A 15,901-nucleotide genomic window follows, 5' to 3' on the forward strand; every position below is an offset into this window, starting at 1 on the left:
TTTATTAGCAGTGGAACATATTTTCTAGAGATTGACTCCCAATAGACAAGAGACTTGTTTGCCAGCTCTTAGCAAACAACAAACCTCTCCACTTTCTGAACAAAAGCATTGGGGTATATTTTTTCTCCCCTCTGGAATTCCCAACCAGCCCCCAGAGGAGCAGAGAGGAGGGAGTCCCTCGAGGTGCTCTATAAATGCAGTATTTCATGCAAAGCAATCTTTATCATGCCAACTTTTGCACTGCTGCAGCAGCATCAAGTGGCACATAAAATCTAGCTGTATTTTTTAGTTGTTTTACTAGCTAAGGTGCGTGGCTCTGATGTATGTTTTACAATTGTAAAGTGCTAGAAACCTTCACTGCTGGGACAGAGTGGCCAGATGTTAAGTATTCATAACTGGAGCCATGAGGAAAACTTCTTTCTAGGTATTTGTGTTTACTACATCTCCAAGTTTGTATATAGCACTTCTGAAGGCAATGGAATTTGGGAGTGGAAGGAACCCAGATGAGATGTTAGAAATTAGAGACTACTGCTTTTAACAAAAAATTCTTTCTTCTTCTTGCTGCTTTTGATTGCTTGGAGTTTTATTAGAGCATCTCTCCTGTTTCTTTATTCTTTATTTTACTCTGTGTTCCCTGTCATGAATCCCATATGCTAACACCCATCTCCAAGGCTGCTTGCTATCAAAAGGCTTACCTCTGCTACACTGTACAGCCGCTGTACTGGTGGCTTCCAGCTCAAGCTTATTTATCAACATGTCACAATTATTATACTTCCATGTATGGCATTGAAATAGGTTCTTTACCCTTTACATGAAAGAGTGTATCTAGATAAAACAAATGAACCTATAGGAAAATTGTTAATTACTGTGTGTAATATATATTCCAAAGGGAAACAGATTAGTCGACTCCTTGAAAAGCCAATCTTTCAAGGAGGGTTCCTAAGAGACAAAGACTGCTGAGATATAACTTCGTTCACCTCCCTCTCTTCTGAGGTATCCCACTTCCATCAGGGAGGAAATGTCCTGTAAAGCTCACTAAATCTCTAATCTCTGTGCTACCAAACTTTCCCTCCTCACTGCTGGAAATAAAGCTCAGTTGTGTAGGACCTATCCAAGAGCACCTGCTGGGCCCTCCACTGTCTGTGCCAACAGCACAGCACTAATTCAGCCATGGCATTTATGAGCTGTTTAATGCACACACACAGCAATGTGCATGTCCACTGGGGATCAAGGGCAAAACTAAACTAAACTAAATGTAGTCAGGAGCTTCCAGGCACTGGGCAGAGAAGGAGAAGGAGGAGAATAGTCTGAGCAAGCCCTGGGTCCTGTTAGTCACTCGCAGGGAACAGCAGCAGAATTGGATAACTGGAGGAGGAGTGCGTGTGTTTTGGGAGCTGAAGTCACTGCACCTATCTCTCACCCTCTCTCTATGTCTGTAAACCCCTCTCTGGTGTGGCAGTTTTACCCAGAATTTAATACAGCTTGCCTCCGTGCCTCTGTCCCTAGCTGACATGCTAGGGAGATAAGGTGTATGTTGAAAATAACTCACTTTGAATGCATGTGTGTGGCCCCCACCCTGTGTTTTAGATGGCTCATTATTTTGCTGCTACATAAATAGATTTTGGCAAGCTTTGACGAACACTGGACTTTGCTCTTTGCCCCTGTAAAGAGTCTATGAGTGACAGGGAACGTCCCATGCATTCCCACATCCACACACACTTCAGTCATGGCGCCTTTTGCCAGGTAGATCTTCACTCATGTTTTTTTATTTATTTTATGACTGTCTTTAATAGCAACATCAGCTACTTTGCTCCTCTTTTCCTGGGGGCCTGGAAACCCCAAGAAGTGTAAAGTTGAGCTCAGCTGCAACTGAAGTGAGAAGGAGCTTTAGAACCCCAGCTTAATTAGCTATGCAAACCAAGGTAGAACAAGAAAGGATAAGAAAGAAGTGTCAAAGGATTGCAGACCTGTGCACTGTGCATCAGGGAAATAGATTCGTTTGTGCCATTAAAAGTTCTGTACAAGGAAGGTTTCTGTACAAAGTAATGTCTTCTGGCAGTGTCGTGGCTCAGGACCTAGCACTGAAATGCAGAGGGTTGGAGGCCCAAGAAAGGGGGTCGCTGTGAGTTCTCTCCTGTCCTCCCCTGCTTCAAAGGCAGGACAGTCAGCAGCTTCCATTCAGTACATTATATCTTCAAAGGAGCCTATGAGAAATTCAACCAGTGCAGGAATCTCCAGACTTTCTGACTTCACAGGCTGGATTTTCCCATTTCCATGTGCTGTTAGAGTGAGCAGACAGGGACATCCCAACAGCATGGTGACATGCAAAGACTTTGTCTGCCACAGAGCAATTGGCTGTGAAATGTCCTCTGCAAGGGCCAGGGCCTCCTACACCCAAAGCAAACGTGAGCATTGGGGAGTGAGGCAACCACAAAGAACTGGCTGTGGAGCATGGTTCAGGATGCCAGCTCCTGGAGCAAATCAGAGCTGGAGAGATCTGAGCCAGCTGATGCTACTGGCATAATGTCAGCACCCTCCTGTCAGCATAAAAAGGGTTTATCTTGTCTACATGTCCTGGTCCTGACATGCACTCAAACTGCCTACTGCCTCTCCGTGGGTTGGGTTAGCACCAGAGACCCTTCAGAGAGTGCTCTGCCAGGCATTCACAGGCTTTTGGTAATGAGTCTTTGAATAGTATTGAATCTTCTTCCTTAGAGACTAAGCCAGAGAATGAAATCATCACTGTTATTCCTTCTGAGAAAGGGCCAACATTACAGATATCCCAACTATGAGCCAAAGTTGGCTCTACTTTTCCCCTGCAGCCAGAAATGTGTGTTCAAGATGTAGGTAAAGGTCAAAAGGCCAAGCCATCCTGATAGGACTTCCCTACAAAGCTGATAAACATGGTACTGAGCCTATGTAAGAATTATTTTGCCAGCAACCTTAGCATGCAATGCCAAAGTTACTCAGCTTTACAGTGCTCTAATATCAAGACAACAGATGTGTGTATATGAGACTAGTGTGGCTGATGCTGTCAGATGTCTAGATGTGTGTTTACAATGCAGCTCCACAAGCTCCTAGAAGAAGTAACAATTCCCTTACTCTTTCGTTTACAACCCTTATTCTCCCATTTGCATTTTGTTTTGTTTGGTTTCTGGTTTGGTTTGGTTTTGTTTCAGAAGGTTAGGGAATCTGTCCTGTCTTCAAAGAAAACATCGGAAATTGCTCACTGTGCTCTTGAAGGCTCTGCCTATCTTCCCAAACTTCCTTGTTGGTTCAGGATTTATGTAACCATTAGCAAGCACCAAATCATGATTGTCTGTAAGGACCAAAAAATGTTCACTTGCATTTACTATTTATAACACCTGAAAAGTATCCTGACTTCTAGGATATCCCTCCCTGGCAAATCTGCTGTATCTGCAGGGATGCAGGCATTGCCCCAAAGCACCTTCTCCTCATGGGTGAGCAAGCTAATGCAGTGACCTCTTACTCTATGGGACCAGCTGTGTGAGGTTCTGGGCTGAAGGGACCTTGCATACTCCTCAACAGCAACTACAGCTGCTCCTTGTCGAGCAAAAGGTATATTAGGGTGTCTTGTGGCTTTGCTTGTTTGGAAGGGAAAATGGGGTTTTGAGTTTTCAGAAAAAGTAAGAATACTAGAGGCTTGGTACTTTGCCAAACCTGCTTATGAGGTGCCAGTGGCAGTGGTTCCATAAGGACATCTTGAAACGTTTTCATGGCTGCTTTGAGATTCTATCTGGTTCCTGTAGGCAGATTTTCTGGGAAATGATTCTGCAGTCTCCCCAGGTACACGTGGCGTACACAGACATGGCGGTGCAAAGTCACTGCCAGAGCACAGCTTCTCCTGTCCCCAATAGGCTCCTACACCGACATGCAGCTTCCAGCAAAGACAAGGATGTCAGTTCCTAACCATGTTAAAATAGTAATCTCTTCCCCCTCCCACCTTTCTGAAAGAGGTACGGGAGGTATTTTTAAAAGTAGCACTTGTTAACAGTTTTCAAGGATATCAGTTCAACTACTTGGTTTGCTCTGCTGCTTTGTTTGCGTGGACAGCTTTTTTTAGAAAAAGATGATGTCAAAACTAGAAGCAAAATATCAACTGTAGAGGCAAGCTGGGTCATACACAGTTGCACTACAAAGAACAAGAATGTGTTCAGCTACCAGATCTGTTACCTCTACAGGCTCTTCTCTCTACACTGGCTTTCTTTTGATGGTTTATATTTGAAGTGGCCAGTGCTCTATCTTCTAGTGTTTTCTATTGATTTTGCTCTCTTATTCTAGTCCTTTATTCTTCTGTAGGGCTTTTCCTTCCATTGTGTTCCTCACTGATCCGAATGAGTTTCATGGGTTACAGCATCCCTGGCCTGCAGGGCAAAGTGGGCTATTTATGTGCACTGAATATCTGCAAAATTGAAATTCATGTGCTCAGAATAATCTCTTGGATGAAGCACAGTAGCCCCAGATTTCTCAGAAACACAAATGTCGTGGCAGCTTGCAAGCTTCAGATTTAAAGCTGGAGTTGTCCTTTCCCAAAATGTAGCAGTGTTCGGATCTGGGATTATCTCTACATCAGCTGTATAAAAATAAGCAAGCAAGAAAATCAACGCCCTTATGAGTTTAATTTTGAAGTTCTTAAATAGTAGGAATGAAAAATATAGAAGTCTGTCCCTCTGTCTGCCATCATTGCTTTTCATTACCCTATTTTTGAATGAATCTGACTTTCAGCCTAAAATATGAAATGAAGAGTAGATTTGAGACTGAGATAAGGAACGCATCCTTCTCACAAGTGTCTCTTCTGTCTATGCTTCTGGTTGGCTTCCAGATTTAGTTTGGCTCTACCTCAGTCTCAAGGGGTGGAGCTTCACACAGCTTTGAATCCTGGCAGTGTACATGTTTACATGTAGCCTATCCGTCTAGCTGCTTTTAGAGCTGGCAGAGTAAAATAAGCTCCTCTGGGGTGTGATTTGTCTTACTGTGAGGCAGAATCTCACGTGCAGTACTTTGGAGGTTTGTCATACTTTGGGACCCACTTCTGGCAGAGAAAGTCTGGTGATTCAGCCCCAGTGTGGTGGTTTATATTCTATAGCATCCAGAGTTGGCTCCCACTAAGTCCCTGATGCTCAGGGGGAACTGAGCACTGGGTGTCTGCAGGTGGACTCTCTTTTGGTGTTTCCTCCATCTGTGTGGACTTCAGGAAAGAGCGCTTGGTCTCTGCTTGGCAGTGCAGTAGTGCAGAGAAGAACAGGGTTCTGCTCTGCTAAAGAGCCCCAAAGCTGATGTCTGTGCCCTAGACGGCACTTGTGTGCTAGTGACAAGGGTGGTGGGTGCATCTGAACTGGGGAAAGGGCTCTTACCTAAACTCCTAAACTTACCAACCATCTAACTCTGGTGTTGTTGACACCAAGGCAAGGAGCAAGCTGGAGTGCAGCTTGCTGCACTAGGATAAACAGTGGTGGCTCATGCTGGCAGGGCTATGCTCCTGGCAGTGCTCAAGCCAGTGAGACTGAAGCTTGCTGAAGTGAAATGGGTGGAGGTGTGGACACAGGCTGCCTGTGGGGAGCTGTTGCAGGTACTTGTGTGGCTGTGCTGTCAAGTGACCAGGCCCTGTGCGGGGCAATGAGAGAGGTAGGTGATTTTTGCCCACTAAAACCTGCCTCCTCCTTTGAAAATAAGACAAAGGGACAGAGGACTGCAGGGAAATTAAAAAACTGTCAAAATAAGGTGAACCTCTTCACTTCTCTCTCCAGGTCGCTACCCACAGCAAAACAAAGGCACCTACATCCCAATCCTAGTAGGCAATGTGCTGAAACCTGGTCAGTGGGGAGCCAAGATTATCCACAGGGAAAACAACTCCATTCGGCTGTCCGTCATGTCCTCTACCACCTGCATCATTGGGAAGTTTCGCCTGTATGTTGCTGTCTTGACTCCCTTTGGCATCCTTCGGACACGCAGGAATTCAGCAACTGACACATACATCCTGTTCAATCCCTGGTGCCAGAGTAAGTACTTGGTCAAAGGATTACACTTTCTGCTGCTGGGATCATGAGAGGGTTGGTCCAGGAAGGGGAGCTTGGTACTGAGGAGGTTGGAGACATGTCAGTTTGGATCTGGAAAATTTACAGTAATTCTGCCAAAAGTCAAGTCTTTCAGGCTGGGGAATAGCCCTGTGTGAGCAGGACTCCATGCTGGAAACCAGTGCCCATGTTTTATATAAACTGCAGTTTTATGAGGCCAAGCCTGTGTTTGCTGGCTCAGGCTCCATTTCTCATAGTTAACATACCCCAAGGCTTTACTCTGACTTGAACAGACAACAGTGAGAGTCTCCAGTGTGCCTGTATGTGCCTTGAACAAGTCAATACAGGCACATTTTTTCCAGGATTTGATGTGGGACAGGATGTGGTGGCCTCACATACTCTTGATTTAATGTCTCGAATTGCCATGTTGGGGATTGAACATCTGCTGCCAAAATCTTGCAGGAATTCAGGGGGAGCTGCTGCTCCTGCACAGGTTAGGTGGAGCCAACTTGCTCAACCAGTGGCATCACTGGTGGTGCCTTCCTGCTGCTACATGACATTTGCCCTTATAACTTCCCCTTTAGTGGTGACTAATTAGCAACGGTGCCCTCTCTGAGGAACAAAACTCTTTGCAAATGAGCCTTTTTTTATAATACAGTGGGTTGAAGAACAATTTCTTTTTGAAAATATCTCTCAGGATCCTTGAAAGAAATCAGGCTTTACTCTGACAGGGTTTTATTTTACCCAATGAGCTCCAAGTCTGGCTTTCAGGAGAGGGCAAGGAGGACCAGAGAGGTTTGACTCAGCCTTCTGACAGGTTGTAGCACTGCCTCAGCTTCCGACACTTGCAAGGCTCCAAGTATTACAGTATATTTAGGTCACCAGCTAACTTCAATATCCTCCTGTACTTTCCTTCATCTTTCCATTCTTTTACCACAGTATTCGCATCAAATAATCCTGTACCAAACAAGGGCCTTCCTTCCTACCAAGTGACAAGTAAGTTTGGCATTATTAGTAGAGCCCATTATTCAGCTGCACTGCTGTCAGTACACGAAATGATTTGTGCTGGATTCATTACTTGCCCCTAGTCTGAGGGAATATAAGCAATGATTAGCTTGTGCATTATTTAAGAAGATATAGATTAATGCTGAATAAAGCAGAGTTAGTTAAGTGGGAATAGGAGGGAAGGGCAGGGCCCAAGGCCCTGTCACACTGAGATACTTCTGAAAGCAGTGTAGGGTACCTCAGTGCAGTGTGCTAACAGTTTGCTCTGGAGGCTGTGCCACAGAAAGAGAGGAGTCATTGCCAATGCTATGACCCACTGGGAGCAGACAAAGGTTCTCAAGGTTTGTTTTGGCACCATCAGACTCACAGCTTCAGCCAGGGAGATGCAATTCTCCACCTAAAGGTAGAGCACTACTTGATTTTAGTCCTGGGTGTTGTAACAGCCAGCACGGTGACTCTGCAGTGGCTCAGCACATCTTTGGAAAGGGATAAACCCCAAGGAAAAAGCTTCTTAAATTACCTCAGTTTGCCTCATGATTAGCAGACAAGCAGCTAGGGCTGCATGCAGTCCTAATGTGGAGACAAGATGTGTTGTGGGGGGGTTGGCTACCCCACTGTGGTGTGACTGGGACCACACAAGCTGATGTGAGGTGTTAGAGGGAACAACGGGAAATCAATCCCCACTTCACACCTCCTTGCCCAGCAACTCTATGTGCCGACTGATCCACCTTTGTTCATGGCATTTGGACACTTTGCTCTCCTGTGCCCTCCCTCCCTCACACCTGAGCTGAATGAGTCCAAAAGCCAGCAAGATTAAAACCACAACGTTGAGTAAAGCCACAGGGAGCAAGACATGCAGCAGTTGCCTCCAGTGGCAGGCATTGGCAAGGCTGATGGAAAAAGTCTGCCTTAGGAAACAAAAAATACTCTCTGGGCAGCAAGGACATTCTTTGTGACCCCAGATCCAGGGGAAGCACCTTGGGGACCACATTTTCCTCTGCAGCTTACATTTTCAGATGTCTCAATGGCTTCAGGTCCTGTCCCTTGCTGACTACTGCAGTTTTCATTTCCTGCATGTTTCATTTGGATTTGGATATATTCTCATTTCTTGTCACTACTTTTACTCCTAGGTAGTTTGGGCTAATTGGCTCCTATATCTGTCTTTCCCTCCTTTCCTTGTGTTAGAAAATCAGGGACTGTTTCTTCATGCTTTATCCCCTGGCTAGAAAAGATTTTTCAGTGGAATGACAAAAGGGTAGAAAAACTGAGGTAGTTAAAGTGCAGAGAAAACAATAGTTTGAAAATCTTCTAGGCTTGTTTGCTGGGTTAATAGCTAAGCAGAAAAGCCTGAGTGAAAAGCCTCATTAAAAAGAGAGAAGGCTGATGCCAGGAATGAATGGGGATTGTTACAGCAGGGAGCAGAGTATGGGCTCTAGTGCAGCTTTCGACTCATCATTTTGGAGGAACATCAATATGTCAGTATGAGCTTTTCTTTAAGACAGAGGCATTTGTGCCCTTTCTTATTACTCCTTTTCTCACTGTAGTTCAATTTTGACATATTTTCCCAGGCAGGGATGGTTTTTTTTCCTGCTGCTTCAGAAGTTTGAATACTTTACCACTCAAGCTACAGAGTACTTTGCTTCCAAAATCATCATATGCTTTTATATATTTTAATCCCTTTAGCTACATTTAAGACTGACAACCAGGAATATTTTAAAGACAAAGGGCCTGATTCTGCAAAATTGTATACACCAGCCCCAAACAGCTGGGAATTCACCCAACTAGTGGATTGAGATTTCAGTTACTCAGGTGAAATTTTCATTACTTAATGAGCAAGGTAAAGTCTGTGAGGAGAGGCAGCATCCTTTCTTCAGCCAGCTGACATAGCTGGATAAAACAGATGTGCTTTTGGGCATGCAGAGCTCTCTTCAGTTCTGGAACAGAAGATACAAATGGCAAGTAGTTAAGGATAACTTCTTGGAATTTAACTAAACTCTTGGCAATATCAGACTACATGAAAGCGGAGAAGAGCTCCTTTGATCTGGATTCTGTGGGCTCTTTCCAAGGAGCTGTGAGCTCTTTCCAAGCAGGTGCTGAGTCCCTGCAACTTTCTGCTGGGGAACACTAAGTGTGTGTCAGGAGAAGACCTTGTACTGACTCCTGTGGCTCTCTCACAGGTGGAGGTGCACAGTGTAGCTGAGTAAGTTGCACACCCTGTGGGCTGAGGTGTGCATTTTGCTCACCCAAGCCTCATGCAAAGCGTATTGCATTTAAGTAATTAAATATATTGCAACTTTGTTGAGTCAGCTGTACATTTCTTCTGCTTAAATGTCCTAGTAGAGTTTGAGGATTACTAACATGCGGTTGACTTTGGACTCCTCTCACATGTTACCAGTCATCCAAATTTGGCCCAGTAACATTTTCTTACTTTTATAGGTAAATCCTAAATTAGATTGCTTGTGTCATAGATTCCGCATGGGCAAAATTCACGCAGAGCTTTATTCTTCTGCTACATTAATGTAGGCAAGTACTAACACTATTCAAGGCAGCATACTGCTCTTGATCCTGGGTGGAGTGGTTTTTGTAGATAACTACATTTAGCTCTTGCAGCTTGGGGTTTGTCACAGCACTGTCCTCTTCCCAGCATGAGCCCTGGGAGTTCTGTGGTTCCAGTGAGGCCCAGCCTTACATTCCTGGATTCCTGCACATTGAAGGGAGGCTGTGAGCTCAGGGCAAGCCTGCTGCTTCCACTTCCACCTGTCTGCTGGTGCTGCTGTGCTCAGCTGTCACTGTGTGCATGAAGAAATGGCTTTTCCAGCACCACAGGGTTACTGTGCTAGGGTTGGGGTCCCTCCATTCTGGGTAGAGTCCTCTTATGTTCATTCACCTTCCGAAATTGAAAGGGTTACTCTGCACTGCTCATGTCTTTAACAAGGGATTCCTTGCCTGCGATGCTGTCTTCATGTGAAGTGTATTTTCACCTTATCCAACTTCAAACGGAGTAGCATAGAAGCTAATTTGCTTCTTTGTAGCATTGCTGGTGTCTTAGTAAATTCCCAGGATAAAAGAAGTGAGTAAAAAACCTCCTGAACTGCTAGAGAAAAAGAACAAACAAACCCAGCATATTTCTGTGGAATTCTTCTGTTTGTCAGATGTGAGCCTCCACTTGCACAAAATAATTAGGAATTGCATTATGTAGAGCATGCTTAGCATCAAAGTAGTCACAAATGCCTCATATTTTCTTCTAAACAGTCTCAAGAGTAGTGAAAGCTGTCAAAAATCAAAGCAGCTGGCTTTTCTGTGAAACACAGACCTTTTTACCTTATCAAAAACACAAATATTTAAAATAATCGACAGAGAAGTTAATCAATTTTCATCTGATTTAGCAAAGATCATGCAGTCCCAAAATAACATAAGCATCTCAATTGATACCAACAAGATCAATGCTGATATTTTTAATCCCCAAAAGGAAACAACAGCTGTCAAGAAGGCATATGCACACACTTCACTGAATGTGTAACTGTACAGAAGAAGGTGTGAATTCTCCTCTTTAAATGAACTCTCTGTACTATTTGTATGGATGGACTTTAACAAAATCCAAAGCTCAGTGAGAGAATGCAGATAATTGTTCAATTAGTAAATCAGGCAAATCCAGCCTAATGAAACAGAGTCTAGATGATCTGTAACATCTGCGATATTTTAAGTGGGATGTTATGCAGGACTTGTTGGACCGCAAAAAAGTCATGTAATACAGAGTTTCATAAGTATGAGAGTCCCTGCTTGCATAAATGGCTGCAGCCTTTTCATTCACTGTGAAGTTCTAACATTCTTTTTCACCTCATAGCCTCTGGATATAGTAAACCCATGGTCATCCACTTTGTACCTGGGTGCAGGTTGACTAGGTCGTGGGTAGTGAGAAGCTTATAAACTTCTTAATGGCTCAGCCTTTAGAAGCCAGGTGAATACCACCACCCTGCCAGATACAAGAGTGGGTCCCAGACCTGTCTCCTTTAGGTAAAACTCCATAAAACCTGCTGTTCCTCTGTTTGCTCCAAGTTGTACTTAGTCATCAGAACCTGTGCAACAGCTGCCATAAAGCATAATGGCAAGCACTGATCTCCTCAAATGCAATACAGGCTTCTTGTATTTAACCCCTGCTTCTCTATCATTCTTTGCACACCAATGTGGAGGTCATTATGTAACATATCTATGCATAATCCCTTATATGTGTATGGACATAGTAATATAAATTCAAGGAAAAAAAACTTCCAGAAGGGTCAGGTGTGTATATTGGCAAAGCCCTTCACCTAGCTGAGGCCAATGTCAGTCTCACCACTGCTTTTTTTTGGTGGGCTCAGATTTAGCTTATTTTCAGCCAAATTGCAGTTTCATGGATAAATGAAGAAGCTTTTGAGGATGAAGTTTACCAGAGAGTGAAAATCTGATTTTCATGTCAACAAAATACAATGAATCAATAAGCTTTTAAAAGTTAAATGATCCTCTAGTAATTTGCAGTGGGGTGCTGAAGAAATCTACTATCACAGTAGTGAGTGGTAGTTTTGTACTAGCTCATATCACGTTGTAAGAAGTTATTGCTTCCCTTTAATTTGCTATCTGGTACCATGTTACTGATTTCCTCAAATTAATTAATTCCCATGCTGTTAACTGTTAAGCTGCATCTCCTAGTCTCAAAATACAAGCCTGGAAAGATATCTTCAACTATTCTAGCATCACAGTATCATGGCCTGCTTCATACTTACCTGTGAATGTCTGAATAGTTTCATGTCATTTAGGGCTCCTTATGAATGTTAATAATTAGTTATTTACATATGTAAATCATGTTTGCAAGTTAAGCGTCCATGCTTATGCTCTTGATTTTTGATATAAGTCCAATCTAGAATGTACCCTTTGTATATGTTTTGGTGAAGATCTTGTCCGGTTACTTCCAGTTCTCACTTAGACACTTGAATTTCTTCTCATATGACCTGGTCAGTCATACTGATACTCCAGTCAATAACTAATGTACAGAAAAAGCAACCAAACCTTTCTCTTAATACATTATAAAAGCTGTATTCCATTTTTTTAATGCGCTACAGATTTTTCTTTAGATCTCTTGACCTGAGCTGTTTTCCATTGACATGAATAGCTTTGAAATTGTTCTTTGATCTGTTTGTACAGATGCGGAATTGCATCATGGTGTTCCAACTTTTAAATTAGTTGTACACAGTAATCATAAAATTCTTGATAATATGTGACATTTTAATCATACTTTACAGATCCTGAGAAAACAGGCAGGAGTTGTTTTTCCATCTTGCATGTTTTTAAGTTATGTACCATATTCCTAACTATGGTCACTACCTCCTTATTCCTGTACTCTGTTGAAGCAAGTAATGCTTTGTTTGATGGAAGAGGGGTACTTAGTATTATATGCTAAGATGTTTTATCTGTCCTCTATGAAAATTAAACACTTGTGCTAACATCTATTTTTGGTAAACTAATGCAGTGGATGCAGTGTATCTGGATGATGAGAAAGAAAGGGAAGAATATGTCCTGAATGATGTTGGTATCGTATTCCATGGAAACGTCGAAGATATAAAATCAAGAAGCTGGAGTTACGGTCAGGTGAGCTGTTTAGATCTTCTCTGGCTGCTCCCAGTAGGACAGCAAATGAGTTTAATTGACACCAGACTGTGGTTGAGACTGTGGGCTCTGGAATGCATTATTGGTTTCTCCTTCAGAAAGATAAGGGGTATCATTTTAAAATTGTATGAAGTGGGTATAAGCCTAATCCAGAAAAGCAATGCTATAATAGCTGATATTTAAAGACCTTGTTTCAGGGGCATATTTAGGATACTAAGAGGCTGCCTGTTGGAAGTTATAATCATTAGCTGAGGTTTCCACAGGGCAGAGGTATTTCTGCTGCTGCATTATTGCTGCTTCAGGATCAAATCAATTTGGGAAAAGTAGAGTTGTTTGTTTTGGTTTTTTTTTTCATTTTTCAACAACAGTTCGTATTGCTTTTTGACTTTTCTTTTTAGTTTTAGCAACTTGGTAGAAATAATTCTGACCTTCTTGGGGGTCAGATAGTCACAAGTTTCCTGTGAAAAACTAGTATTTAATCCCAAAATTTTAAATTCTGGGGGAATCTTTCCCTTTTCTGCCTGGACCTGATAACATCAGTCTCCAGTGGCCTCTTGCAGCCTGGAGGAGACACCCTCCCCCAGGCTGGAGTGGGGTATTGGTGTGCCTTCAATAACACAGGATCATAGAATAATTTGGGCTGGAAGGGATTTTTAAAGATCATCTGGTTCCACCACCCCAGCATGGACATGGACGCCTTCCACTAGATCAGGTGCTCAGAGCCCTGTCCAACCCGACCTGGAACACTTCCAGGGATGGGCCATCCACAGCTTCTCTGGGCAACCTGTGCCAGCAATTTACCACCTTCATTGTAAGGTATGTATTATATGCTTATATGTAGTATAAGCCAACCCTCTTTTAGTTTAAAACTACTACTCCTTGTCTCAGACTTATTACTTGCCTATTTTACATCAATCTTCTTGTAAGCATTAACCAGCTTCAAAATCCCCATGGGATGGAAGAGTTAATTTTTTGTGTTAGAATGGGAAAAAAAGGCCTTGCCAAGCAGAATCAAAATGAGAGCAAAGCTATAACCCTGGCTGTCACACAGAGGGGCTCCAATGGACAGGTATTGGATATGGTGAACTCATCTCATCTCCTGGATTTTCACAACAGCACAATTAAGAAGGTACTGAAGTATTTCATTACTACTCTGATGATGGATCCATTCGGTTTTTGCGGTGCCTCCCTAGCACAGCCTTGCAGAAGGGGCCTTGCTTTTTCTCCCTCAGCTCAACACTGAGCTCAGCTCAAAGCCTGAGCTGGATGGATTTCCAGTGTGTTTGCCCTGGAGAGCTCTTTGAACTCACATCTCTCTTGTTTCCTTATTTAAAGGTACAATTTCATCATTTTTTTTCCTGCGGCAGCACTGCCTGAGGGAGTTCCTGCCTCTGCACCATTCCTTTGGCTGTGTCAGTACCATTATTTGCAGGGTCTGACTGGTTTCCCGACTGAGTTAAAAACAACTGTTAAATAAGGACTGGGGAAGAAATTCTGTAAGCTGATGTTGCCTCTGATACAAGAGATGTGGAACCAGATCTTGAGGCCAAAGCTGGGCATGCATTTAAGCTGACCAAAAATGCCCCCTCCTGGCCCTTCTTTCCCCCTGCAAGTGCTTTTGCAGCTGTGCAGTGACTCAGACAGGAGAGCTGATCTAGCTGAATAAGTGTCTCCTTAATTTTTTTTTTCCCCTGGGTTATTTCTTGGACTTGCTCTGTTCCTAGATTTGGGATTCACTCCTTGACAGATGTAAGGGGGAGGGAGAGAGGGGAATAAGTGGCTGGAGGTGGAAAGTGCTGCTTAAACCAGATGCTGGATTTATGTCCTAAGATGCTAGGTTTATGGCCTATGGTGGCTTGGCCTGAGGTGCTTATATTCTGCAAATCTGACGTCTTCCTGACACAAACACCAGCCTCCCTTGAGAAACTGCATTATTTATTTGGTTTTGCTAGGAGGTAGTTCTGTCTGAGAGGTTAGGGCCTTTCCATAGTCCTTTGTCGTGTACTTTCATTCCTGTGTTGACTGAAATCAGAGGACCTGATTTCCACCCTGTGCTGTGGTGCACCTTTTGCTATTGGTTGCCCATGTGAAAGCTGAGTGTGGCAGTTGCATCTCAGTAGGCCCAGGCCAAGAGCTTTAGTGGAATTGATCATTTTGTATGGGTTTAACAGACATGTCAATCTGCAAAGGAGCAGAGAAATATTCTTCTGGTTCCCTTACTTTCAGTGAAATGAAGAACAGGATGCTCCTGATCTTACCCTGTCCATTTCCAACCATTAAAGACACATTTTTGGCAATCCTAGATGTTAGGAATGAGAGCATTGCTGTGAGTAAAAGGACTAGCAGCAAGGCCTATGTTATGAATATATCATGCAAGTATGCTTTTTATATTTATGATTTATAGCCCTTTCCAACATGTAAGTAAAAAGCACAAGGCCACACAGAGTTGTAGAGGTGAAAGGTATACGGTCATACACAGAAATGCAGATAGATTTGTGCATGGTAATGTTCTTAGGCTAAAAAATTGCTTAGGACAATGACAGCTGGAAACTTCAACTCAGGTTGCAAATTAAAAAGGAGCATAGAGTTCAAAACTGGGTTACTAGTGGGAGATGATTCTCATAGGTGCTGTCCGTAATGAGCAGCATCGACGCAAGAGGAGGAAAGGCAAGAAACATGGACAGAGGAAGAAAAAACAGCAGAACAGTTGAAACATGGCTTCAGTGAATGAGGATGGAGGTGTTCCTTGTAACATGGCTGTGATCCCTCCTAAGAAACTGTAAAAGGCAGCCGCTCAGAAAATTCCATGGAGGATTCAGGGGCAATTTGGCTTTGGAAGACATCTAGGCACATAGGAATGCTCTAGCTGAAAAATGTCAGAAGTTGGATGCTATGCTGATCATTTAATGTTGATTTTTGGTTTTGTGAGAAAAATAAAATAAAACAGGTGGGCATAGAGTTCTGTTGCCATTGTGATTTCTCTCGTGTCCACACATTGATCTGCTTTAGCTTGGAATCCCACTGTGCCTATGTAATTCTACAGCACATGCATTTGGTCAAGTCAGACCACAGGCAACATGAGATCATGTCTGCCTGAAACTGACTGTGAGAAACACAGCCTGAAGTCAACCAGTGCAAAAAGTGATACAGCCCCTCTTACTTTGGTTTAAATGGAAGGTCATCTATTAGAAACAGGTTAGCATGCAGGAGGATGCCCAGGA

At 43.2% G+C, this 15,901-nt stretch overlaps 1 protein-coding gene across 4 annotated transcripts in view; it reads left to right on the forward strand.

Moving 5' to 3' along the window:
* F13A1 (coagulation factor XIII A chain) overlaps positions 1–15,901 on the forward strand; it is a 61,028-nt gene that overhangs the window by 13,689 nt on the left and 31,438 nt on the right. For all 4 annotated transcript variants that reach the window (XM_069008169.1, XM_069008171.1, XM_069008168.1 and 1 more), the window contains 2 exons: positions 5,769–6,020; positions 12,544–12,662. In XM_069008169.1, coding sequence (XP_068864270.1) covers positions 5,769–6,020; positions 12,544–12,662 — 371 coding nt within the window. The remainder of the gene's footprint in view (positions 1–5,768; positions 6,021–12,543; positions 12,663–15,901) is intronic.

This window comes from Aphelocoma coerulescens, chromosome 2 (assembly GCF_041296385.1).
Source record: "Aphelocoma coerulescens isolate FSJ_1873_10779 chromosome 2, UR_Acoe_1.0, whole genome shotgun sequence".
Taxonomy (NCBI): domain Eukaryota; kingdom Metazoa; phylum Chordata; class Aves; order Passeriformes; family Corvidae; genus Aphelocoma; species Aphelocoma coerulescens.